This window comes from Pongo pygmaeus, chromosome 12 (assembly GCF_028885625.2).
Source record: "Pongo pygmaeus isolate AG05252 chromosome 12, NHGRI_mPonPyg2-v2.0_pri, whole genome shotgun sequence".
NCBI lineage: Eukaryota > Metazoa > Chordata > Mammalia > Primates > Hominidae > Pongo > Pongo pygmaeus.
Genome location: NC_072385.2, coordinates 107305626 through 107332869, shown reverse-complemented (window position 1 = coordinate 107332869; position 27244 = coordinate 107305626). Strand labels below are relative to the sequence as shown.

Genomic DNA, 27244 nt, shown 5'->3' with positions numbered 1-27244 from the left:
CCGAGGGACTGGATGAGCATGTCCCCAGGCCCGCCGGCCCCTTCCCCAGGCCCTCATCTGCCTGTCCCTTGGTGTCACTGGGGAATTCAGGCACGAGCAATACTTTTTAAATGATCCCATTAGCGTGTCATTTGCACTAGAGGGAGGAGGCTCCTCCTCTGGAAAGAAGCCTGGACTCACTTCTCACCTCAGACACATGAACAGTTTTCCCAGGAGGCAGAGCCTGGCAGAGTCGGTGCACGACAAGGCGCCCAGTTCCGGCTGGTCACTGGCTGGCCCTGCCACCTCGGGCAACCCCTCCATCTCTCGAGCCTCCATTTACTCATCTGCCAAGTGGGGCTGATTATTCCCGTCTTGACTCACATGCACCCCTCACAGAGAGAAGCACATGAGATGCTGTGTGTGCAGAGTGTCCTTAGAGAAGGGCTGAGCCACAAAATCCTTACATGACCCTGCAAAGGGGGCTCGCCATGCCCAAGTTCAAGGTAAGGAAGCTGAGGCTCCGGGAAATGGAGCAACTTGCCCGGAAGCCTGAACTCCTTCCATTTGCTAAACTGCCTCTCCAATGCTGCACGGCAAGGATAATGCGCCCTGCTCTTGGGAGCTTTGAGAGAAGTCACGAATCCTTGACAGAACCAATTAGAGGCCTGAGTGGGTTTGACTGGATGAGAAAATCTTCCCAGGAAGTGAGAAGCGTGATGAGAAGCAAGGAGAGTTGGCCCTGCGGTTGCCAGTGCTGGTTTGAGTTCCGGCCCTGGCCGCATACCAGACTAGCTGGGTGACTGAGGGAGGTCACTCGGGTACCCAGTGCCTAATTTTCTCCTCTGTGAACTGGAGACAGTAACAGTCTGAATGCTGCTTCCCAGTAAGATGTGGCATGTAAGGAGTCAGGGGAACAGTCAAACCCTGGACAAATGAAAGCAGAATGCCTCTCCGTCCCCTGCCCCCAGACAGCGTGAAAGGGGAGTTGAACAAACTGCAGCCAGCAGTGGGAGGTCTTACCCATCCGTTGTACCACGTAGGCTGCAGGGTACAGAATTTCCCCTACCTCCCAGGATGCCCTGGGAGAGGGGCTGCCATCCCTACAGGCTCCCTTCACCCCTGGCGTGAGATTAGAACCTCAGGTCATCCATGCCCTGCCCTTTGGTCCAGGTAGAAAGTTGAGGCCCAGGAAGAGGAAGGAACTGGCCCCAGGCCACACAGCCAGCAGATGGGAAAGCTAAAACTAGAGCCCTGAGCTCTTCCCCAACTTCCCAGGCTTTCCTTGCTACCTTCCTCACCTGTGGGAGGTGCTATCACACCCATTTGGAAGATGAAGACACTGAGGCCCTGAGAAGGGTGGTGCCAAGTCCAAGACCGCCAGGTGGCAGCGGCAAGGCCGAGGCAGGGGGCCAGAGCCCGTCCCTCCACTGCTGCCTGCTCGACCCAGAACAGAGACTGCCTCCTACATCACTGAGCTTTTTCTGAAACAAACCACTTCTTAATTCTTTGGCTGAATGTCTAAATAAGGATTTTTGCCAATTCTGAGCCCTGCTAACTGATGAAGTTGTCAGAAAAAGATCTAATGATGCTTGAAAATGCAGGGTGTGAGCCAGCTGCCAAGTTACCCTCCCAGCTCCGACTGGCATCAGGCGGCGGGACCCTCCCACCAGCGCTGGGGGGCGGTGGGGGGTGAGCACTGGAGAGCAAGGCTGCCGATTTCCATCAGCCATGTGGCTGTGGTGGCTGGCTGCTTAACCCCTGTGGGCCTCTGCGGCCCAGCTGTAAATGAGGCGAACAACTCCCTCCTCAAACAGTTACCTTGAGGAGTAAGTGAGATGATGCATGTGTGACATCCCACACCGTGCTGGGCACAGCCCAGATCTCAGGACTGCCTGGGGGCCAGATGGGGCAGCCAGCTGGTCTGAGGTCAGCTGAATGCAGCATGGTGGCCGTGCCTGCAGCCCTGGGTGAGCGAAGAGCGGAGGTCGCCAGCTCCTAGGGTGCTCGCAGAGCCAGTGTGCATCTCCCCAATGGGATGAAAGGCTTGGTGACCTCAGGTCCTGCGAGGTGGAGCCTTGGGGTGGGAGCCCGGGAGGCCCAGCTGGGCCCTTTGTTCTCTCTGTCCTTTCTCAGTGGAAGATTTGTCCCACTGGGGTGTCTGGGCACTAAGGGTGGGGCCTGGCTTGGGGATTTGGGAATCAGACAATTCCCAGGCCTGCCACAGGAGCCCGAGAAGCTGGGTGCTGGGAGCTGAAGGGGCCCTGCTGTCAGGAGCTGGATCTAAGCCCAGGCTACCCCAACACCAAAGACACACACTCCACAGGGCGTCCCAGATGTGTATGAGAAAAGTTATTCCATCTCAGCCATCAACCACCCTGGCCACCAGCTCCTTCCCGTCCTCCTTCCTCCTCCTGCCACACACATGTACATACATTAGACATGTGCACACATGTGTATCCACACAGGCACACACACGTGTCACCTGCATGGTGACCTTGACTTTTATCTTCCCAAGAAGATGAAGAGATATGCAGAAGAGCAAACAGAAGTCTTGGGGGAAGGGCAGGGCCTCTTCACAACAGGAAAAAAGTCTCAAACGATTGCCTCTAAAGGATTGGAAGGTGAGGGGAGCAGGGACAGCTCAGGCAAGCACTGCCTGGGAGGGGTCAGGAGTCTTAGAGCACACATGGTCACTCCCAGCCTCCCCCGCTGCTCTACCCATTTTACAGGTGAGGAATCCGAGACCAGGGAAGTGGTTTGTCAAGAACTTACCCACAGCAAGGGCATGGAATGTGTGTGTATGTATGTGTGTGTGTGTGTGTGTGTGTGCGCGTATGTGCGCGCGGGTGGGTGGGCATGATTGTGTCCTGGGCATGTAGGAGGTGGGTGGGATTCGGCCCAGGAACAGTTGGGGAAACTGGGAGGGAATGAGCATTCAGCCAGCCCTCTGTGTAACAGGAGCCTCTAGCTCAGGGAGGGTTGGCTAAATTGACGGTGAGATGAGGAGAGAGAAGTTGGCAAGAGCAAAAATTCAAACACCCTTATTTCCTGTAGCCACTTCTGGAGCTGGATGAAGGCAGGTTGGCAGGACAGTCTCTGGGCAATTGTGTGGCCTTGGGTAGGGCTTTTAGCTTCTCAGAGCCTCGGTTTCCTCATCTGTAGAATGGGGAGATACCACTGCATCTTACAGAGCTGCTGTGAGGATCAAACTAGGTAGACTGTGAAAGTGCTTGCAACCATGAAGCAGTGACTAGGGCAGAGAACATTTGGGGCTGGAGATTGGAATTGCCGTACTCATCCAATCTGCTGCTTTTCATTAACAAGCCAGGGAGACTATCTGAGGGTGAGGGAGGGGCTCAGGACAGTGGCCTAAATACAGGAGGAGGATTATCACCGGGTCCAGCTGGCCCTGCCTGGGTTGAGGATGATCAAAGACCCCCCTGTGGCTGCCTCCCTCCTGCTCAATCCTCTGCCCTCTGGCTGAGTGTAATGTTCCCGGAGGGCTGCCCTGAGTTTGTGACAGCCAGGAGGTCAGGCAGCTCCTCATCAATGGACCAAACCTCAGACATGGAGTTTCCTCTGGACACGGTGGAAAATCAGAACATGGAGTGTGAAACGGCCTAGGCTGGGGAGGGAAGCCTGGGTTGGAACCTTGGCTCACCCTCTGACTGGCCCTGTTACCGAGTATAGGTTGCATCCCACCCGTGGGCCTCAGTTTCTCCATCTATGAAGGCTGGCTCACCCTTGGAAAGTGTGGTGAGGTGGAGGCCATGACACAGCTCTGAAAAAACTGATCAAAGAATGCACCAGGAAGATCCCTGGAGTCCAGGCCCTGCCTCCCTCCACCCCGACTTTGTCTCAGGTGGACAGGCAGATTCTAACGCCCTCCATATGTGCCATATCCAGAGGAAAAGAGGCTCAAAAACCCAAGAGCCTTTGAGACCCTTCCAGCCCAGGTCTCTGCAAGAGGAAGCAGGACTGTCTTTCCTTTTCTTTCAGACAGAATCTCACTCTGTCACCCAGGCTGGAGTGCAATCGTGCCATCATGGCTCACTGCAGCCTCAACCTCCCGGCCTCAAGCCATCCTCCCACCTCAGCCTTCTGAGCAGCTGAGGCTACAGGTGCACACCACCATGCCTGGCTAATTTTTTATTTTTTGTAGAGAAAGGATCTCACCATGCAACACAGTGAGATCAAGACCAGGCTGGTCTTGAACTCCTGGACTCAAGTAATCCTCCCACCTCGACCTCCTGAAGTACTGGGATTGCAGGCATGGGCCACCACACCCAGTCAAGACTGTCATTTTTAATGGCAAAGTTTTCATTGGGCCAGAGAGCCAAGCCTGCCTTGGGCCTGGGGGTCCAGTCGGGCCGGGTGCTGGGGAAGAGTCTACGTGTGGGTACTCCAAGGGCCTGGTCCTGGCCTGACTGCAGGGCAGCACTGGCGAGGTCCTTCCTGGGTCCTCATGGGGGGGGATGTTGTGCCAAGACTTGCATGGCCACCCAGGAAGCCACTCAGCTCCTAAGAAGTGGGAAGGAGATGCTGACGGGCATGACCAAGGCATCTCCCACCGGCTTCTCTAGGAGGGACTGTGCCTACTGGTAGCCTGGGTGAGACCATCTGGGCCTCAGCTTGGGGCACTTTGGGCACTTGGGTCAAGAATCTGAGCTCTGTGAAGCCCCCTGGCTGGTGAGTCTCCTGTTCTTTTCCCAGAATTCCCTGAGAAGAGGCCCCATCAGCCCCCATGACCGAACTCAGTGCACAACCCGCAGAAAACGCATAGTAACTTCTTATGGGGTGACGGATGAGAACCAGGCGTGGGAGCCTCTATTCACCAGGCATTCTCCACAAAAATTTCTCTTATCCATGGTCTTTTCCCTCTGGGGATGAAATCAAAGGAAAGAGGAGTGACATTTCCCAGGAGTCTCCTCACAGGGCCCTCCCCGGGGGGTGAGGGACGCTCCGGAGGTGCCTGGCTGCCGGGCGTCACAGCGTGGGGACCGGAAGGAGGGCAGTACAGGACCAGGCTCTGAGGACACCAGCGTCATGGAGCACTTGGGAGTTTGGGAACGGAGAGTGGAAAAGGAAAGTTGTGGGGGCAGCTGCTATGTGTGTGGAAGATTCTACGAGGGCAACGATGAGGAGGGGATTTCTGTAATGTTTTACTGCACATCGGAAAGGCAGGTGTGATTCCTGGGTAAAACAACAGGGTAAAAGATCCCTTGCATCAAACCTCACTCCCTCCTGACACCTGCCAAAATGAAAGTAAAGGGGTTTCTTAGAGGCATGACCCACAAAAACATAGAGACCTGACAGGGAAGCAACAGCAGGTTCACAGTGACATACACGGGAAACAGACAGGCAAGTGGGAAGTAACCCAGCAGACTCGAGGAAGCAGGACCCGAAGCCCACAGTGGGGAAGGCAACACCATCCTGATCTGCATCCCAGAATCCCCTACAGACTCTGTGACTGAGGAAGCAGGACCCGAAGCCCACAGTGGGGAAGGTGATACCACCCTGAGCTACATCCCGGAATTCCCTACAGACTCTGTGACTGAGGAAGCAGGACCCGAAGCCCACAGCGGGGAAGGCAACACCATCCTGATCTGCATCTCGGAATCCCCTACCAGCTCTGCGACTGAGGAAGCAGGACCCTAAGCCCGCAGCGGGGAAGGTGACACCACCCTGATCTACATCCCGGAATCCCCTACAGACTCTGCAACTGGAAGTTCCTGGTAGCGCTGGAAATAGAGGCCGGCTGAAAGGAAGGTCAGTTGCAAGTGTTTAAAGCAGTTGCAGTTCTAGACACCCCCACCCCCCACCCCACCCACTACTCAGCACCACAGGGTGACTGCCCATCCCCAGCCCCTGCAAAAGACGGGAGGTTGTTCTCTGGGGAGAGTATAGCAGAGGCTTTCTCCACGGGGGACATCAGACACGGTTGAGAACTGGGGAGTGAATAAACATACAGGTGCTGAACTCTGAGACCTCACCAGCACTCTTTCCTAACATGGCTGGCTCTAAGATGCTAGCAGGCAGAATTTTACTCTCCATTTTTCTAGGGCATCCTCAAAATGACCCCTCAGATCGCCCTTCAGTGAAGCTCCCAGTTGATAAATCCCACCTAGGGACTTCAGATTTAAAACAGCTTTTTAGCAACCACCCTTCACTCATCATCATGAGCCCTTGATGACCAGATATCTGAGGAAGGCCTCTGACGCGCAAGCCGAAGACCCAAACAAACAAGTGAGAAAAGCACCTTGAAGGAAAAAGGAGAGGATGCTACAAAAAAGAGAAAGATCAGAGAACAAAAATGAGCTCTTGGAAACTAAACGCATGATGGCAGAAGTGAAAACCCCAATCAGAGTTGAAGATAAAGTGGAGGAAATCTCCCAGAAAGAAGAACAAAAGGCAAAGATGAAAAGTAGGAGAGAAAAGAGAGAGAATAAAGGACCAATCTAGGATGTACAGCATCAGAATATTAAAGTTCCAGAAAGAAAGGACCAAGAAAACAGAAGGGAGAAAGTTATCAATGAAATAATTAAAGGAAAGGCCCCAGAGCTGAAGGACATGAGTTTCCAGACTGTGTTTGCCTCACACACAGGGGAAAGTACTCGTGCCAACAATTATTGTTGGGAATATCACAGTAGTCAAATAAAAAAGAAGAGTCTACAAGTTTCCAGGAAAAAAAAAAAACAAAAAAAAAAAAAACGGAATGAGAAAAGATCAGGAAACAGAAAGGTTTTGGACCTCTCAATAACAATGGTGAAAGCTAAAATGCAATCAAGTGATGCTTTCCAAATTCTAAAGAAAAATGATATCCAACCTACAATTCCATCTAAACTCTCAGTCAAAGGCCAGGTTCGGTGGCATGCACCTGTTATCCCAGCACTTTGGGAGGCTGAGGCAGGAGAATTACTTAAGCCCAGGAGATCAAGACCAGCCTAGGCAACATAGTGGGACCCTATCTCTACAAAAGATAAATAAATAGGTAAATTATCAGTCAAGTATGAGAGGACAAAAAGACATTTTCAGATATGTAAGTTGTAAAAACATTTACCTCCATGCACCCTTTATCAGAAAGCTACCAGAGGATGTGCTCCACCAAAAGAAGGGGAGTAAATGGAGAGACATGAAAACAGAAAATGCAAGACCCAGGAGAGTGGTGAGAAGAATCTGAGATGGTCATGAAAGGAGATCCCAAGGTGGTAACATGTACCAGGCTCAGAGGGCAACCCAGTCCTGGTTAGAGAATGTTAGAAGGCTCCAAGAGAAATTTTGCTAGGAAAATGAAATGTACAGGAAACTTCTCACTTCTAAATGCCTTTGGAGAAGACTTAGAAGATTGGCAGAGGTTTGGTGTCAATTCAATGAAAAGTACATAGACAACTAAGCAAAAACAATGATGACATCCAGGAAAAATAAACAAAACTACACAGAAAGGGAAAGTAACTACAGCTTATTTCATGACTCAGCTCTGAACAGTGTATGCAGTCATAATAATACAAAACATTGAGGCCAGGCATGGTGGCTCATGCCTGTAATCGCAGCACTTTGGGAGGCCGAGGCAGGTGGATCGCCTGAGGTCAGGAGTTCGAGACCAGCCTGGCCAACATGGTGAAACCCTGTCTCTGCTAAAAATGCAAAAATTAGCTGGGCATGGTGGCGGGCACCTGTAATCCCAGCTACTCGGGAGGCTGAGGTAGGAGAATTGCTTGAACCCAAGAGACAGAGGTTGCAGTGAGCCGAGATCATGTCACTGTGCTCCAGCCTGGGCGACAAAGCAAGACTCCATCTCAAAAAATAATAATAATACAGAACATTGAATATTGATCTCCCCCAAACTATCATATAACTATATTGGGAGGGCAGGGGAACAAGGAGTGAGGAATAGGATGGGTGTCAGGGAGGGGAAGAGCTTTAGCTCTTCTTAGGGGAAGTCAAAGGCTGAATTATCAAGAAGGGGCAATACAAGGTGCTCTTTAAAGACATGGAGGCAAATAAGGAAAGAATCAGCCAAGAGCTGAAAATAGTTGTCTTTGAGAAGAGGAAACGTGGCAACCCTCATAGGGCAACTTAACTCTTGGCACACATGAATAATTTTGATTTAAAAACTTTAAAAAAAAGGCCAGGCAAGGTGGCTCACACCTGTAATCCCAGCACTTTGGGAGGCCGAGGTGGGCAGATCACTTGAGGTCAGGAGTTCAAGACCAACCTGGCCAACATGGAGAAACCCTATCTCTACTAAAAATACAAAAATTAGCCAGGCATGGCAGCATGCGCCTGTAGTCCCAGCTACTCAGGAGGCTGAGGCAGGAGAATTGCTTGACCTGGGAGGCAGAGGTTGCAGTGAGCTGAGATGGTGCTTCTGCATTCCAACGTGGGCGACAGAGTGAGACTCCGTCTCAAAAAAAAAAAAAAAAAGAATAAATAAATAAATAAATGGTAAAAACTAAAAAAAAGTTTTTAATTAGAATAAAAATTAAGGCTAGGTATGGTGGCTCATGCCTCTAATTCCAGCACTTGGGGAGGCTGAGGCAGGAGAATTGCTTAAACCCAGGCATTCAAGACCAACCAGACAACATGACAAGACTCCATCTCTATGAAAAACACAAAAATTAGCTGGGTGTGGTGGTACATGCCTGTGGTTCCAGCTACTCGGGAGGCTGAGGTGGAGGATCACTTTAGCCCCAGAGACTGAGGCTGCAGGGAGCCGTGTTCACACCACTGCACGCTAGCCTGGGCAACAGAGTGAGACCCTGTCTCAAAATAAATAAATAAATAATAAAATAAAATAAATATTAAATTTTTAAAAATATGCTACCATTCCCACCCCACCTACTTTTAGGATTTCTTGAAAGGCTGAGTAAATTTCAGGACTTTTCATCACTTTCAGCGTTGGGAGTGAGTTCTTTGCAAGCTATTCTAAGCAGACAGGCACTATCTCTAAGCAGGGCTCAGAAAGGCTCGGAAAACTTTGGGAGATAGATAGAAACCGAGATGGAGCTGAAAACCTTAGGGGCCATCCTGACCATACCTCCCTACACCTCGGGCAGGTTTCCAAACCTCTCTGCTCTGTGACAGATGGGATAAAGTGTAGTAGGGGCGGGTCTATGCGAAGACCATCTGCCTGCAGGAAACCCGGAGCGGGAGGAGGGAAAAGGCCAGGGGGGTGAGGTGGCCCCACCGGTGTACAGGCCTCCACCCTACCTGCTCCAAGTCCCTGCGATCTTCCTTCAGGCCCTGTTTCCAGCCATCCCCGGTGGATGCAAATACAGCTCTGGGCTCAGAAACCAGAAACCCAAGTCACACCATGCCACACTCATCTGTGTTTACAGAAAGCAAGATAATTATTTACAAGAACAGAAACATTGAGCTAATACACTTTTAAATACACGAAATACATCAGACAAAAAGAAAACAGAAACTGCTGAGTGGAAAGAGGGCACTGCGTCCTGTCCCCGTGCAGGACATTTCGGTCAGCAGGCTTTTCCTGCTACCCAGGATGTTCTCTCGCCTTGTTCTCCACTGATGGGCAGACCCTTCCCAATATTCCCAAGCCCGCTTTTTCCACGAGTGAACCCAAGTTAAGAAAACAGAGCTTTCTTCCCAGACCACTCAAGCCCCTGAGCCAAGTTATATCAGTACCCAGAGCTCCCTGGGGCCGAGTTCTCAAAGCCTATTCCAGAGACGTGTTCTGGGCAGTGTGAGTCACGCAGCTCCCATCCTTGCGGCCACAGAGGACGCAGGCACACCCGGGACCCCACCTCCCAGCAAGCCTCCCCTTGCTCATTTTGGGAAGCAAACCTTCTGCTTTGTCCAGAATCAGAAAGACACAGAAGGAATCTTTAGTCCTCGCTCTAGGTCTCCAAAAGCTGGTCTGAGCACTAGGGATGAGTCAGTGACAAAGTTCTTGACAACTGGTGACAAACGGAGAACAATATGGACAAAAAGGGGTATGTCTGAAAACACTCGAGGCTTCTTACATTTTTGTTTTAAAATTAATATTTCTTTAAAATAAAATGATGGTCACTGATAGTGGATGACATATTTTTTTTAATCTCCTTACTTGGCAAAACTGAAAGGTGGCATCTCTAGTCCCGCCTCAAAAAAAGATTTTGTTTTTGAATAAAAAGTCTGGGACCAGGCTGGGAAGGCTAGTGGGAGGGTGGGGGGCGGGGCAGGCAGGGATGGTTAATGGGTACAAAAAAAATAGAAAAAATGAGTAAGACCTACTATTGGATAGCACAACAGGGTATTATGGTCTATATATATATATATGTATATATATTTTATATAGGTATTATAGTCAATAATAATTGTATATTTGGAAATAACTTAGAGGGTAATTGGATTATTTGTAACTCAAAGGATAAATGCTTGAGGGGATGGATGCCCCATTCTCCACGATGTGCTTATTTCACATTGCATCACAACATCTCATGTACCCCATAAATATATACACCTACTATGTACCCACAAATTTTTTTGTAAGTCTGGGACATACTGTGGTAGATGACACACCACAAAAGAGAGTAAGACCAAGTCCTAGGGCCAGAACCACAGACTCAGAGAGTGAAGAGGGCACCAGAGTATCGGTCCAATCTCTCTTTGAGACCTAAGGATACTAGAACACCTGTCAGTGACAGAGAGCGCATTCCCTCTGTGCACAGCGCTGGCAGTTAGGGAGTGTTTACTTGTATTGTGGAGAAACCTGCACGTGCTTGTACCTGGACCTATGTCTGGGACCACCTAGAGTGAGGCCTTTCCTTTTCTAAGGACAGCATTTTTTTTTTTTTTTTTTTGAGAGGGAGTTTCGCGCTTGTTGCCCAGGCTGGAGTGCAATGGCCCGATCTCAGCTCACTGCAACCTCTGCCTTCCGGGTTCAAGCGATTCTCCTGCCTCCGCCTCCCAAGTAGCTGGGATTACATGCTTGTGCCACCATGCCCGGCTAATTTTGTATTTTTAGTAGAGACGGGGTTTCTCCATGTTAATCAGGCTGGTCTCGAACTGCCAACCTCAGGTGATCTGCCCGCCTCGGCCTCCCAAAGTGCTGGGATTACAGGCGTCAGCCACTGCGCCCACCTGCGGAAAACAGGCTCCACCCCCCCACCACTTCCCACCCCACCTTGCACAGACAGTTTTGTTTGCTGTGCAGAAGCTCTTTAGTTTAATTAGATCCCATTTGTCCATTTTTGCTTTAGTTGCAATTGCTTTTGGCAATTTCATCATGAAATCTCTGCCCATGCCTATGCCCTGAATGGCATTGACTAGATTTTCTTCTAGGGTTTTTATGGTTTGGGGTTTTACATTTAAATCTTTAATCCATCTTGAGTTAATTTTTGTATAAGGTATAAGGAAGGGATCTGGTTTCAATTTTCTGCATATGGCTAGCCAGTTCTCCCAGCATCATTTATTGAATAGGGAATTCTTTCCCCATTGCTCATTTTTGTTGTGTGTCAAAGATTAGATGGTTGTGGGTGTGTGGCCTTATTTCTGGGTTCTTTATTCTGTTCCATTGGTCTACGTGTCTGTTTTTGTACCTTTACCATGCTGTTTTGGTTACTGTAGCCTTGCAGTATAGTTAGCTGAAGTCTATTTGCCCCTTTGCTTCTCCGCACTCCAATCATTCCTCTTGTGATGTCACTTGCCCAAGATCATGTGGCTAGCAAGTGAATCCAAACCTAGTTCTTTCATGCCTGGCCTGGTGCCCTATCCCTAGTTCTCTAGATGGGGCAATGGCTCAGGGTCTTCAGTTCACAAGATGGTTCTGGCTGTTGGAGACCAGATGGAAAAGCAAGAAAGAAACCCAAGTAGAAAAAAAAAGCAACATACGAAAAAAAAAAAAATCAATGGGAACCCAATCAACTTGTATATATCTGCATAGAGAAAAGTCTGGAAGGAAATAAGCCAAAATGATTGTGGCAGTCATCCCTTGAGGTAGACTAATATATCATTTTAATCTTATTTTTGTTTTTCTGTGTTCTCTAGTTTTTCTACAATGAGCTGGCTCTTATTTGTATAATAGAATAAAATCATGACCATTTAAGATTAAATCAGAAAAGTAAAATTAAAGTCATGTGGCCAAGACCCCGCTTCCCAGCTGCTCTCCAGTGAGCAAGTTCGGGAGGAAGAGTGGGTCTGAGACTCCAGAAAAGGTGAAGCATCCCAGCCCCGGCCTGTGCACCTAGCCTATCTGCTGGGAAGAGCAGGCCTTGCCCCACCTGCTCCATCCCAGGTCTTCTCAAGCCTTGCTGCACCCCACCCCTAATCCCAACAGGCTCCTCACCCATAACATGGAAGAGAGGAACAGGGGAAGCATAAAAGAGAATGCAGAGGACAATGGCTCACCTCCACCGGGTCCCTTACCCAGCACAAGGTATTCATATTGGTTTATAGGTGGGGGAATATAACATGCACGGAGTGTGATAGCTCCAGGCCCAGACTCAGCCCTCCTGATCTTAGTCCAGTGCTTACTCCTTTGGGGGCAAAACAGAGACTCCAGGCCCTACTGAGACAAGGCTATTGCTGGAGAAGGATGTGTTGAGGCCACGGGTCACCAATACCCTCTATGCCACCCCTCCAGTTCGGCTCCCCTTGGGCCCTCTGTGGCACCTGGAAGACCGAGGCACATGGTCACTGCTCAGCCAAGACTTGATTAGAATAGTGGGCTCTGCCTGGGCCAGAGTTCAGGCTGACTCCCCCAGAGCAGGGACTAGTCCAGACTCTTCCATCATGTGGCCCCTTGGAAGTTGTTTCCCTCTTGGGACCTCAGTTTCCCCATTAATAAAATCAGGGTGACGAGCATTTGAAGTGACTAGACTGGGTGGTCTCTAAGTTTCTTTCCAGTCTTAGCATTCAGAGAGTCTGGGACTGACCAGTGACCCTGCCCCCACCCAGGGGAGGGCAGAAGCTTCCCATCAGCCCTGCCTCTCTGGCTGGCCCTGGCCCTGGGTCCCTTAGTAGATGGCCTGGGTCTGAGAGAAGTCACACCCACGTGTGGTGGAGCCCATGCATGTGTACACGTGGGGTGTGACTGTGTGGAGGTGAGGCCAGGAAGTGGGGGGTGCCAGGAAGACAGCCTCCCCATTTTGTTTCTGTCACAGCCACAGTCTCCGATTCACTCACCTTCTGAGGTTTCTATTTCTTTCCCCTCCAGAATCCCAGCTTCTCCCAGCTACCCCCACCCACCTACCCACCCCTCACCCTTTCTCATTATTTTGTCTTCTCCACTCCTGCCTCTATTTCAAGATCCAGCTTTGTGCATTTTCCTCTGTCTCTGTCTGCCCTACAGATAGGCCTGTCACTTAGGAAGGGCCGTGCAGCCGTGGCTTGGATGACATGTCTGTGCCCCCTCCACGTCCCTTCCTCAGGAGCCAGCCTCCTCCTCCCTGGTGTCCCCGGGCCTCTTCCAAGTGGTGGCCACAGCTCTCAGAGCCCAGTTCGTTCCAGACAGAAACGAAGATGGGCTCTCATTGAACAATGACAAACTGAAATCATTATTCTGCCAAGAATCGAATGAAAAATAGGGAAGCCTGACATAGCCATGATTTGTTAACGTAACATTGCCTCTCAATGCAATGCACAAATTTTAATTAAAATCTCAGGAGTGATTTTGGAGTCCTTTATTTTGTGCCTCTGAGCTCTTCCAGGCTGCCCTGGGGGAAGGGCAGGACCTCTTCATAAAAGGGATAAAGACTCAGATAATTGTCCCTAAAGGATTGGGAGGTGGGGGGAGTAGGGACAGCTCAGGCTAGCACTGCCTGTGGGGCCAGGCATCTTAGAGTGCACATGGTCACTCCCAGCCTCCCCGCACTGCTCTACCCATTTTACAGGTGAGGAAACCAAGACCAGGGAAGGTTTGCCAAGGACCCACCCATAGCAAGGGTGTGTGTTTGTAGGGGGTGGGAGTGTGTTCTGGGTGCTTGGAAGGTGAGATTCAGCCCAGGAAAAGTTGTGGAAGCTGGGAGGGAATGAGCATTCAACCAGCCGTCTGTGTAACAGGAGCCTCCAGCCCAGGGAGCGTTGGCTGAATTGAGGGCAAGATGAGTAGAGAGAGGATTGCAAGAGCAGAAATGCAAACACCCTTCTTTCCTGCAGCCACTCCTGGAGCTGGAAGAAGGCAGGTTGGGAGGACAGTCTCTGGGCCCCAAGCCCTGCTCCTCCTGGCTTCTCAGAGAAGAACCTGAGAAAATTCTCAGTCCCTCTAGAAAAGCCCCAGTCCACTGAGGCAGCCTGAGGAGAAGAGAAGGGCTGAGGAACTGGGCCGGTGGCTGGGGTGGCGCCCTGGCTTCCTCAAGGCCTAATGGTCATGCAGGGGATCCTGGCCTAGGGTCACTTGCCCTAGTTTGGGGCACAACAGACAGCAGAGGGAACTGGCTGGTGTGGGGTCACTGGGGTGAGGGTTAAGTAAGGAATGAGCAGACAGTGTGGGGTGGACTGCAAGCTGAAGCCCATCTAAAGACCCACAGGCTGGCCTCGGAGGCTGAGCAGCAGGGCCAGCGAGCACCTCCAGCTGGGGCCGCTACCTCTCACGGTGAGGCCTGGAGCAGGTCTCATGCCCCCTCTGCCCCTGGCCCCACCTGAGAAGTAGTGACAGTTATCACACGGTCCTGCTCTGGGACCGAGGCGAGGATGGAGGGAGGCCAGATGCATGCAGGAAGTGTTTGGGAGCCATGTCCTTGCGCTCCTCTGCCTGGAGGATCAGGAGCCCCTTGGAGTGAGGTGACCATCCCACAGCACGGAGTGCCCACCTCACCCCCCCCCTCCCAGCACCCATCAGCCCATCAGCAGGTCCCACTGATGCTGCCCTTGCCCCACCCACCATCCTGGACTCACCCGCAGAGCTGGCAGGGAGCTGACCTGGTCCATGGTGAGCGTTGCCTCCTTGTAGTACTTCCCAGGAGGGCAGAGCTTCAGGAAGGTGTCATGGATGCTGAGAAGAGAGGCATGAAGGCCGTGTGGCCAGGGAAAGGAGGCCAGCAAGCCCGTCTCCTGCTGCAAGGGGTGGGGGTGTCTCTTTGAGGAAGGAGACTTGGGGTCGGCTGACACAGAAAAGGCAGTAATCAATAATAGTAAAGCGCAGTAATAAATATGTCTTCTAGAAATATCCCTGGACCCTCCAGTGTGCCAGGCACACCATAGGGGATGCAGAGACGAGCCAGATGAGAGGAAAGTTAGGCGAATGTGCCCTGTAGCCAGCAGCACACTCTACGAGGGTTCGTCATAGGATGTCAGAACTGAAGGGGCTTATGTCCAGTCCCTCGGTTACGGATGGGGAAGCCAGTAGGACCTTGGGGAAGCCAGGGTCCTCACCTCTGGCCATCTGCCAATTTCCATCCTCAACCCAAGGAAAGAGGTCACTTTGTGGGCCTGAGTGAGCCGGGATTAGAACCCAGCTGCCTGCAGCCAGCAAACCACCAGCCTTGCTAGGCCACTTGATAGCAAACTTGGTTCCAGCAGATCGTGGACTGAGTGGTCTTCCTAATCATCCCTGTCAGCGATGTCTCTGTCTATAGGATCCCATGCCAGTCAAGAGGATTTTGCTTATAAGCTACAGGCAGAGGGTGAAATGGCCATGTGACCCCTGAGAGTAGAGGGCGGGAGGGAGCTCTGCCTCAGGCTGAGAGAGGATGAGCCCTCATTCCCTGTCTCTCTCACCCTATCCTGAACCTGGGTCTCTGTCCACCAGCAAGCTCTTAGGCCTAAAGGTCCAGCAATCAAGGCAGCCAGTGGAGGTGAGACAGTGGTGCCCTGGGGCCCAGGAGGCCTGAATCCCAGAACCTGAACTGCTGTGGCAGGGCTGTGTGACCTCGGGTAACTCACTTGACATTTCTGAATTTTAGTTTCATCATCTGGATAAGGGAAGAGAACGATATCTCTCTTGGAGGTCTGTGGCGGGGGTTCAGTGTGAAGGAGGCTGAAGGGTGTGTGTGTTTGTGTGTAAATGGTGGATGGTGGGTGGTGGGGTCACCACAGGCTGGTTAAAAACACTGTCTCTAGAGCCAGACAGATCTAAGTTCAAATCCTGACTCTGCCACTTAATAGTTCTGAGGCGTCGAGCAAGGTTCTGAATCCACCTGAGCCTCAGTCTCCTCCTCTTTGCAGTGGGGTAATAAATCTCCCCCCACACACTCGTGAGGATTAAATGAGGGGAGGTGTATGCAACATCAGCGCAGTGTCTGGTAGGTGAGAGTGTTTGTGTTACTCCGGGCCTCAGAGGGGACACCCAGCCTGCCCCCTCTCTGTGTTTCTCTCCTATACTCCAGGTGCCCCTGTGCCCTTGGGCTGTGCACAACCCACACCTAGACTGTGAGAGTGGGAGCCCACCACCCTGACCCGGACCTGCTCTCCCCTCTCTTCATGGTCCCCTCCGTGCTCCAAAATTACCCCTCCCTCCTTTAGTCCTTTCTTGTTCCTCTCCTGTCTTCCATCAAACCTCTACTCTCCTCGGAGTGCTAAGGAGGCCAGCAATCCCATGAAAGGAGTCTGTATGCAGGAGTGAGTGACTAACAGTCCCCTATTGACATTCCAGGGCATGTGGTTTATTGACTCAAATGAGGCTCTGATTGGTGGAATTTAGGGACATGTAACTTAGTGAAGACCGGGTGCGGCGGCTCATACCAATAATCCCAGCCCTTCAGGAGGCTGAGGTGGGAGAATCGCTTGAGCCCAAGAGTTTGAGACCACCCTAGGCAATACAGGGAGACCCCATCTTACAAAAAAATTGAAAATTAGCCAGGCATACTGGTACGCACCTATAGTCTAGCTATTCAGGAGGCTGAAGTGGGAGGATCACTGGATCCCAGGAGGTTGAGGCTGCAGTGAGCTGTGATCACACTACTGCACTCCAGCCTGGGCAACAGAGCAAGACTCCGTCTCAAAAAACAACAAAAACTAGGTGAAGAATTTGGAGGGTGATTTTATGAGTGGAGACTCAGAGGTAGAGCAGGAAGCAGGAGGTTCTCCCAGAGCCCTGACGATGGTAGGTGGAGGCCTCGCACCCTGCCAGCCACTCACTGTTTCACATCTCACTGACTAGAAAAACATCCTTCAGACCCCAGCCCTGGGAGAGTAGAAAGAAACTATGCTGGGATTCTGTGTGCCCACTGCACTCTGTGCCCTGGGAGGCTGATCTCTACTGACAGCGTTCCCACCTCCCTTCCCCTCTGGCTTAAGGGAAGCTCCAGGAGGACTGGAGGTATAAGTGATGGGTGGGGATTTATCCTCCTCTCCCTCCTAGCCCCACACAACTCTGCAGTGTCTGTGTTCCCGCTGTCTCAGGCTAGCAGCCAGCTTCTGCAGCTCCAGCTCTCAGCTATCACCTCAGGCCTGGGGCAGTCAGGGCTGGCCCCTGGGTGCTTCCCTGGGCCTCCTTCTGAACAGTTCCTTCACTGCAAAGCACCTTCAAAGACCCTGCTGAGTGTGCCGCCTGCTTCCCGCCGGGTTGCTCACAGATCTATCTGGATCCTGTTTCTCTACCTCTAGCTACAAGACCCGAGGCAAACTGCCGGACCCCTCTGAGCATGCAGGCCCAGGTTCATATCTTGACCCTGTCCGATGCAGAGCCAGCCTCCTTCCAGTGGCATTGTGCAGATCCGGGCTAGGGCCTGACAGATGGGAGCTGGAGCGGCGTGTGGTGTTCATGGAGAGCACCATGACTGCCGCCTTGGCCACAGAAGGGGCCTGAGCTGTCACTAGGGTCTAGGGACTGCACACATTTGGGAGGGAGTAGAAAGCAGAGTGTGGAATGGGTTGGGGGAGAGATTCTCCCGGAAGGTACTGGGGTGGGTTCTGGGCACCACAGGTCAACAAGGAGGAAGAAAAGCCATCACTGCTGAAGTGTCCAGTGCCCTACAAGGGGCGAGGGGTAGGCCGAGCGCAGTGGCTCCTGCCTGTAATCCCAGCACTATGGGAGGCTGAGGCAGGCGGATCACTTGAGGTCAGGAGTTCGAGAGCAGCCTGGCCAATATGGTGAAACCCCATCTCTACCAAAAATATAAAAAATTAGCCCAGCATGGTGGCACGCATCCATAATCCTAGCTACTCCGGAGGCTGAGGCAGGAGAATCGCTTGAACTCGGGAGGTAGAGCTTCCAGTGATCTTAGATTGTGCCATTGGACGCCAGCCTGGGGGACAGAGTGAGACTCCATCACAAAAAAAAAAAAAAAGAAAAGAAAGGGTTAAGGGCAGTGGGAGTGGCCGGCTCCAGCCAAAAGGAGCATTTTGTCACTGTCATTGTTAGAATTGCTGGCTTGAGGTGATAAAGAACAGATCCACTTTCAATAAGAGCAATTTTCAACAAAAATTAATGTTTTGGTTTTTTTAAAAATCCCTAAGGCAACGCACAAGCGAGCTCAGGCTCCTGCCCCCACCACGGGCACCAGTAGGAGTGCCTGCTCTGTGCAGCCAACTCTCACGGACATTCTGCATGTTTCATGCCAATCTTGCAAGGAAGGGACCATTGTTTCTTTTACCGATGAGGAAACTGAAAGTCAAGTAGGTGAAAGTTAAAGCCAGAGATACAAACTCCAAAGCTCGTTCCCCAGGAGGCATCAGGGGCTGCTGAGGGGCAGAGAAGAAACTCACCGGCCCTTGCCACCCTCTTCTCATGACGAAGCCTCTGTGCCGGGTGCACTCACACACATCATCTCACTGAATTTTCCCAACAACTCTCTGTGGGAGAAGTGGAGGGGCCATCATTTCTATAGATGGGTAAACTGAGGCTCAGAGAGTTTAAGTATTGTATTTAAGGTTATACAGCTGGGAAGAGACAGAGTGGAGGGCTGAACCCTAAACCAAGTTCTTCGGGCTGTGCTGCCCACCCCTAAAGGGCCCACCCTTCTTCCAGGTGAGAGACTCGAGTCACCCCCTGGAGAGTCCTCTTGGGGAGGGTGCTGGTGGGGTGCCTGCCAGGAGTTGGTGCCTTCCCAGGCTGCAGAGTGGGCGGGCTGCCCATAGATGAATCGTGGCTGCATCTCGGCTGCCACAAAATGTTCTCCTCCTCCAAATATGGATCAGCTGGCTCTAAATGGAACCCTGAATTAATCACTAATGGACTCAAAAGTCAAAGCCATTTGAAAAACTCACACATTCAGCCTGCCAGCAATCCAGCAGCCTGGGCCATGGCTCCCTTCCACACAGCCCAGAGAGGCAGGAGGGGCTGTCTGCGGGCTCAGGGGCTGGCCCTAAGATGGGTGGAGGTCACTCCGCTGCTGACAGTCCCTGGGACCTTGGACTCGCCAAGTCCCCTCTCGGGCCTCAGTTTCCCTTCTGTGAAATGAGTCACAGCATCCCCCCGGCTCCCTCCAGTTTAGGCATCCTATGACTCTAGGTTTTCGTGCCTCTCTCTGGCATCCCATTTACCCCCTTGCCTCTGAGACCCTCTAGCTTAATAGTTCTCAACAGGGTCCCACATAAGAATCATGTAGGGAGTTTGTAAAAGGATCTGCCCTCCCCACCCCTTGAAGTTCTCATTCAAGGCCAGGATACAGCCCGAGGCACCTACAGGTTCTACAAGCTTCTCAGTATTTCTACTGCCCCAGCAAGATCAAGAACATGACAAGCCCAAATTCCCACTCCTCAAGTCCCAGCTTTCCGGTTTCACCCCCACCCCATGGGGTCAATAGTCCTTTGCTCTACAGTACTGCCTGCAGATAGTAGATATTTTCTAAATGGTCCTTCTTTAGCCTGAAAATGTGGCTTTTAGATCCCTGATCTGCTACTTGCAATCTGTGTGGGCTTGAGGAAATTACTTCATTTCTTTGAGCTGATTTCCTCATTTGCAAAAAGTAGGGATAATAATACCATAATAGTAACAGCAGCCACATAATCAGTGCTGACCCGTGTGCCAGGTATTGCTCTAACAATGACAGATTTGATCTTCTACTTGTCCTAATAACAACCTTGTGAGATTAGGTTCTATTTCCCTCAACTATTTTATAAGGATGGAAACTGATGCTCAGGGAGGATAAGACACTCCCCTGTGTTTGCACAGCTACTAAGTGGCAGAGCCGGGCCTCAAACCCAGGTCTTTGGCTTCCAGGAAATAAACCTGTAACCACTCCACCTGCTGGCCTTGAGGTGCCCATTAATGGCCAGGACAGGGCCGTGGAGTCTACAAAGTGTTGGAGCCTCCAGAGGTGCTAGGAAGAAAGAGCGGCCCCATGGCTGGGTCAGCCTGGGCAGAGGCTGGAAGCAAAGCTTCAGGCTCCTAAACCAGACCCCACCCCACCCAAGAGAGTGTCAGGAACCATCCCAGGCAATGCAGAGTAGTCCGAAGAGCTCAGGCTGAGCCAGGCTGACCTGCGCCTAAGACATAGAGGTCTGGACTGGAGTCAGGCTGTGCCTTGCCCAGGAAGCCATATGGGCCCTCTTTGGGTCTGCAGGGTCTGCAGTCACCGCCAGAAGGGCCTGGGCCCAGAAGAGGCATCTCAGGAAAAGGCTTCTTCTGGGACAACCAATTCAAACAGAGTCAGACAACACTGCCCCGATGCTAAGGCGGAAAGGGACCTTGCTTTTGCTGAGATCAAAAACATGTGAAAGGAAAGTCTCATAGGCTGGAAACTTACAGAGTGAACAGACCTCTTCTTGGAGGGCCAAACCAAAGCAGCCCTGGACTGAGAAGGGGCTGGCTCCAAGACAAGTTTAGCACATGAGGTCTCCCCCGACCAGCCCCCAGGAGGTGCCATCTGCAGATCTGGTGACCAAGCCTTTGTGTCCTTATGCAAGTCACAGATAAGAAGGTGGGAAAATATTGGACAGAGGCAGCCTCCCTGCAAAGGTTACTTCTACCTATCGGTCTCTTGAATACTTTTTTAACTGGCTAAGTCCATCCAACTGTACTGCCATCTGGGCCACATTTCTCTATGACACTGATAGGAAAATCACAAGGCATTGTCAGAGGCCACAGTGGAAAATCATTCAAAAGTGACCAGGGCTTCGTCTGGCTCAACTTGGCCTTGGTAGCCCAGGATGGCCACTTTTTCCCTGAGTATCACATGCCTTCTGCTCCCTGAGCCAGAGCAGCTGGGCATCCACATCACAGCTGTCCCCTCACTTTACAGACAGCATGCCCACACCAACCCTAAAATATTCCACTCCCTAGGGCCCCACCAAGAAGATAATCTATTATCAGTTTGTGTGTCTGCTTCCAGGGATATTCTCCTGTGTGTGTGCATGTATGAACAGCCGTTTATTTCACAAGAGCAGTAGCAGCCTGTATGTACTGGTCTTGTTTGCCAAAGTAATACAGTTAAATAGATTAAAAATGCAAATAGTACTTTGATACTGTGACGCTTACAATCAAAGTTACTAATACTCCGTACCCCACACCACCTCTCTAACCCTGCTCTCCAAAGACAGCAATTTGCAAGCATTTTGCTATTTCACTTTGTTTTTCCTTAATATTTACATGGTACTTCTAAATGCTGTGCTAATACTGCCTTTTGCTGTTGTTTTCACTATAGATATTATCTTGTGACCTCTTAGTAGAAAAAAAGGATTTATTTCTCTATATATACTTCTTTTCCTTTCCCCAACCTCCCAATATAAAACAATTTTCCTGAGTGAATATTCAGTGTTTATAATAATATTATATATTGTATATGCATTATTCAAACATTGCTCAAGCTGAGTTCCCTCGTGCAACATGATTACTTCTTCTTTCTTGCAAGGCTTTTTGTTTTTCCCAGAGTTAATAATCACTTTTGGTTTTTTGCCTTGGTTTGTGTGCCTATCTTTATTTCATCTCCAAACTTTCTGCAGAAATAAGTACCTCTCAATATGGTATCTAGATAGATTCATTTTGTCTCCTTAGAGACACCACTCCTGGAACCGCTGACTCCTTAATTCTAATCTGGACTGATTGCTTTCCAGGCCGAGTGTCCTGCTGTCATCCTTCAGCTTCCCTTCACTATCTTCCTTGTAATTCGTTTTGCCTCTAGGTTGAAAGCCTTTGTTTCCCCGATCCTGGGTCTTCTTTTTTCTTGGTTTACTCACTAGTTTTAATGAAGCACATCTCCCAAAAGCTTCCTAAGAAAAGGTCCATAAGAGATGATTTTTCTAATTTGCATGTCAAAAAGTATTGTTATCCTGCCCTGACTCTTGATTAATGGCTTAGCTAGAACTTATTTCTAGATTGAAAATTTTTCCTTAGAATTTTGAATGTGTTTAGCCACTGTCTTCCAACATAAGTCCAAAGCTATTCTGATTGCCGATTCTCTGTAATCTGTTTTGCTCTCTGTGGAAGCACTCAGGATCTTCTCATCATCTCTGGCAGTCTGAAATGTCATGATGGCATGACTTAGTGTATGTAGGCTGTTTTTTATTATTTCCTTAAATACCTGGTGTCACTTAGCTTTCGATTTCTACTTACAGGCAGGCTCTAAAATGCTGACCAGAAGCTCACCCTGCTCTTCATCATGCTGGTGGCCCTGAGTCAGGGGCCTGTCTGGCTCCAGCTCTCCCCAGATGGTTAGCTCCTGTCTTCCGCTGGGGCAGGGCAGGGGTGCCAAGTGGATTGTGGTTTGCAGAGGGAGAGAGAAGGAATAACATAAGACTTTCAATCTGTCTTTCTGTTTTCACCTGATCCTGCATCCTGGCATTCGGAGGTTCCTGAGCCTTTCTGGGTTCTCGATTCCATCATCCAACCCCTGCAGGCAAAATTCTTTCAACTTTCTGTTCAGCTAAGTCTGCGTCATGGGTCTATCTGCTTTGCATTTTTAAAATTTTTGTTGACCTCTCTCATCTGCTGTCATTGCTTGTGTTCTCTTTGTCCTTATGGGTTTCTTTCTGCTGCTGCTTCTTCTTTTTTTTTTAAATTCCTTTACTCTCCTTTTAGTAGAGGAAACAGAGGTCAAAGAAAATTCTCTATTCTCCACGTAACTGGAAGCCCCCTGAACTTTGCTTTCTTAGCTTAATAACATACCTTGGAGATGGCTCTATATCGAACGGAAAGCTCTTCCCCTCCTCTCTAAGGGCAGTCTTCCACGGAGGGATGAATCAGCACTTACTTCACCTGTGTCCTCTTCATGCAAGTGGAGTGGCTGGGTCAAGGTGTACTTCCCATTTTGAACTGGGACATTTCAGCATCTCCTGCCTTCGCTGGTCCTCTTCCACTCTTCAAAGCTCTTGACAGCTATTCCACATTCTCAGCTGCTCCCCAGGCCGTGGTCTCCTGGGTCTGGAGACTCCCCTTGGTTTAAAGCAGCAGAGAGCTCTCACTGGTATCACCTTCCCATTTGAGAGTTTCTGCGCTGCTGTCCCCGGCCCCACCAGTGCTTCTCACTTTGTCTTATTTGAAGGTGTCCAAGTAATAGGAGTTGGATACTTTGCCCTCTATTCTGCCTTCCTTATGCAGTGGTGTCCCCAACCCCACCACCCCCAGCGCTGACGCACGCTGGCCTTTGAGAGTGGGAGCCTCCTGGGCAGGAGCTACCCAGGAGCAGGCACAGGCCCCTCATGCTCAGGAATGGCGCTCTCAAGAGAAGGAGCAGGACAGAAAAAGCTTTGAGAACTGCTTGTTAGAGAAGTTTGCACTGAACCATGAACCGTGAACTGTGAACCAGAGCCTTCCCTGGCAGCACTCACCGGGACCCGCCTCCCCAACACAACGCAGAGCCAAACTGTGCTCTTCTCCGGGGAAAGGCACCTTCCATGGGGATGGAAACAGACTGGAAACAGGATCTGGGAGGAGGTCATCTCAGGGCCTGGGTGGGAGGTTCAGAAGGGAGGCATCCATAAGCATGGCTCGCTTCCAAGGAACTCTTTCTCCAAAGGCCAATGCAGAACAAATGAAAATAAAGGATCGATGTTCAAGAGAGAGCCTGAACCCTTCCCATCCTCCTCTCGCTCCTCTCATCCGCCACCCCATGCTCCCTCCTGGCATATAGGAGGAACCCCAGGGATGGATCCACGAATGCCATTTGAAGCCCCTGGGGTGGAAAGAGGGGCAGGCATGGCCATGCCCCCTTGCTGAGAGTATAAACTGGTGCAACTCCTTTGAAGGACAACATTGTCTTACCCATCGAAGTTCTAAAATGTAGGCCGGGTGCAGTGGCTCACCCCTGTAATCCCAGCACTTTGGGAGGCCAAGGTGGGAGGATCACTGGAGGTCAGGAGTTTGAGAACAGCCTGGCCAACATGGTGAAACCCCATCTCTAAAGAAATACAAAAATTGGCCGGGCATGGTGGCAGGTACCTGTAGTCCCAGCTACTCAGGAGGCTGAGGCAAGAGAATTACTTAAACCAGGGAGGCACAGGTTGCAGTGAGCCAAGATTGCACCACTGCACTCTAGCCTGGGAGACAGAGCAAGACTCTGTCTCAAAAAAAACCCCAAAAGCTAAAAAAAAAAAAAAAAAAGGTACAGAACAGTATGAAGGGATAAATGCAACAGTGTGAATGGGGTAAAAGGAGGATAAATGTGTCGGCTTATGTATGGAAAATTCTTCTGGAAGGCTAGATGGTAAGACAAACCAACAGTGAGCAGAGGCGGCCTTGAGGGAAAAGGACTGGGAGGAGAGAATGGAGACATTTACTTTTCACTTAGAACTTTTACACTATTTGAATTTTCTTTTTTTTTTGTTTAATTAGACTTTAAGTTCTGGGATACATGTGCAGAACATGCAGGTTTGTTACATAGGTATATACATGTCATGGTGGTTTGCTGCACCCATCAACCTGTCATCTACATTAGATATTTCTCCTTATGCTATCCCTCCCCTAGACCCCCACCCCCCAAACAGGCCTCAGTGTGTGATGTTCCCCTCCCTGTGTCCATGTGTTCTCATTGTTCAACTCCCACTTATGAGTGAGAACCATTATTTGAATTTTGAATTTTCTAGCCAGGCTCGTGGATTTTTTTTAGATTTCATTTTATTTTTATTCATGTGATACTTTTCAGAAAATTTCAATAGAGGTTATATGGGTAGTAGGATATAGGTCATTTGGAGTTATGTCATATTTTTCTATATTTAAAAAAGTGAGTGAATATTATTTTCAAAAGGGAAATAATGTCACTGGGTGACAGCCCCTGGTTTCTGTAGTTCCCCGTGCCCTGGCCATCCCCCATCCTCGTTTGTGCCTGGAGAGTCTTGTGCTTGTAACAAAGTTGTTACCTGCCACCCCCAGACCCTGAGTGGGAAATGTGGCTTCCATGTGGTGACTGGGGAGGGTTAGTCCAAGCAAAGATGATGAGAGGGAACCTTCTCCCCACTTCCCCTGAAAGTGTCTTGGTGAGCTCCTTTATTTATCTAACAGGTTTTGTTGGGCACCTGGCTTGGCCCAAACACACAAACACACACACACCTCTCACACTATTCACTTTCCCCACAGCCCCCACTAGAAGGGTATTTGGCCACCTGCACGTTGAATGAAGGTTCTTCCCCACTGGACAGGGGTCCACATGACAACAGGGAGCGGGGCTGCTCACCATCCCATCCTCAGGGCCTCCACGAGGCCAGCACATCACAGGCACTGGAGACAGGGCACGGAGGGAGGGAGGTGGGGAGGGAAGGCTGGGCTTCAGTCATGCATCCAAGTTTACCCAGCCAGCGAACAGCCAAAATGGGCTTCAGACATAAGTTCCCCAAATCCTTTCCTTGTTTTCCTCATTATTCCAAAGAGGTTCTGTCCAGCTCCATGATCCTCTGAAGAAACCTCACCTTGGATCCCAGTAAAGGGTTAGCAGCCTAAAGCCTGATGTCTCATTCAACTCCAGTGGGGCTCTGCAGATCATGGCCCCTGGGCCCTCCCATCCCTGCCTGCCGTGTCCCAGCCCCATCTCCAGGGCTGTGTGGCTCTGGGCAGGGACCACACTCAGGGACCAGAGTGAGGCTGTATTAGGGCAAGAATCCAGCTCAGAGGGAGGAGGTGGAAGAAGGAAAGAGGGGCGGGGCCTCTACTCACCACAGAATTTCATTTCTGGTCAGGAAGGTCAGGGCCTGCAACAAATCACAGAGAAGCGATGTGTCCACTCCATTCATCCCTGCTGTGGCCCCTGGGGAGTGGCGCACTTCAGAGGCTGGGGAGGAAACACCCATTCTTTTGCTGCACAGCTGGGGGAACCCCAGGTTGAGGTGGATGCCTGAGGTGGCGGCAGGAGAGGAAATGGTGCTCTTTCTTACCCCCCAGTCTCTTACAGCCCTGGGAAGGAGGGCATCGGCACAGATGTGGAGAGGAGATCAGAGACAAGAGTGAAACTCTGGGCTCTGGAGCAGGAGACAGATGGAGGAAGGTAACCTTAGAGATCTCATCTGGGCCACATGGATGCAGATTTAGCAAAGACAGGGACCACCACTACCCCGCCTGGTAAACTCTAGAGCAAGCTTGTCCACCCCACGGCCTGCAGGCCACATGCAGCCCAGGACAGCTTTGAATGGGGGCCCAACACATATTTGTAAACTTTCTTAAAACATTATCAGATTTTTTCGTGATTTTTTTTTTTTTTAGCTCATCAGCAAGCATTAGTGTTAATGTATTTTATGTGTGGCCCAAGACAATTCTTCTTCCAATGTGGCCCAGGGAAGCCAAAAGATTGGACACCCCTGCTAGAGCATCAGGAAGGAATTTTCCCATTCATTCCGCCTGCTTTAGGAAGCTCCCACCACTGCCCAGAATCCCCAGCCTGATCTACCCACCTGATACTCTTCCAGGTCCTCCCAGTGCATCTGGTACCTCAAGCATTGCCCCATGCCAACCACACCTTTCTGTCTGCCAGCAGTAGAACCTCAGCCTCAAGGACTCGCCAGCTGGGGCACCTCGTTGATCCGGTTGCCATGGTGACCTACATTCCACCTTCTGCCCATTCCACCTGAGTCACTGAGTTGGCAAAGAAACAAATTCTTTTCATTCCCATTCCACCTGGGTTGCTGAGTTAGCAAAGAAGCAAATTATTTTCAATCCCAAAGCTAAGAGACATCAGTCCCCATACAACAAGCAGAAAGGCAGCCCAAAGACAGGGCTGAGAGTCACACTGTCAGCTCAGGAGTCATAGTGCCTGGGCTCGAATCCCAGATCCGCCCCATTGTAACCTGGGACAAGCTCTTCAATATCTGTGTGTCTTAGTTTCCTCATCTGTAAGCAGGGAAGATAATCATGGGATTGCTGTGAGGATTGACGAATACAGGACATAATGCCAGGCACATAGTAAGTGCTCAATAAATGCTAGCTATTCGAACCACAACCTAGCTGGGCATGGTGGCTCACGCCTCTAATCCCAATACTTTGGGAGGCCAAGGCTGGTGGATCACTTGAGGTGAGGCG

The 27244-nt window shown here is 50.6% G+C and overlaps 1 protein-coding gene across 1 annotated transcript in view; it reads right to left on the bottom strand.

Moving 5' to 3' along the window:
• CIB4 (calcium and integrin binding family member 4) overlaps window positions 1-26742 on the bottom strand; it is a 60060-nt gene extending 33318 nt beyond the window's left edge. Inside the window, exons 1-3 of the mRNA XM_054476363.1 lie at window positions 26620-26742; window positions 25889-25923; window positions 14821-14917 (exon numbers count right to left, since the gene is read on the bottom strand). Coding sequence (XP_054332338.1) covers window positions 14821-14917; window positions 25889-25923; window positions 26620-26673 — 186 coding nt within the window. The 5' untranslated portion in view covers window positions 26674-26742. The remainder of the gene's footprint in view (window positions 1-14820; window positions 14918-25888; window positions 25924-26619) is intronic.
• Window positions 26743-27244: the final 502 nt, after the last annotated feature.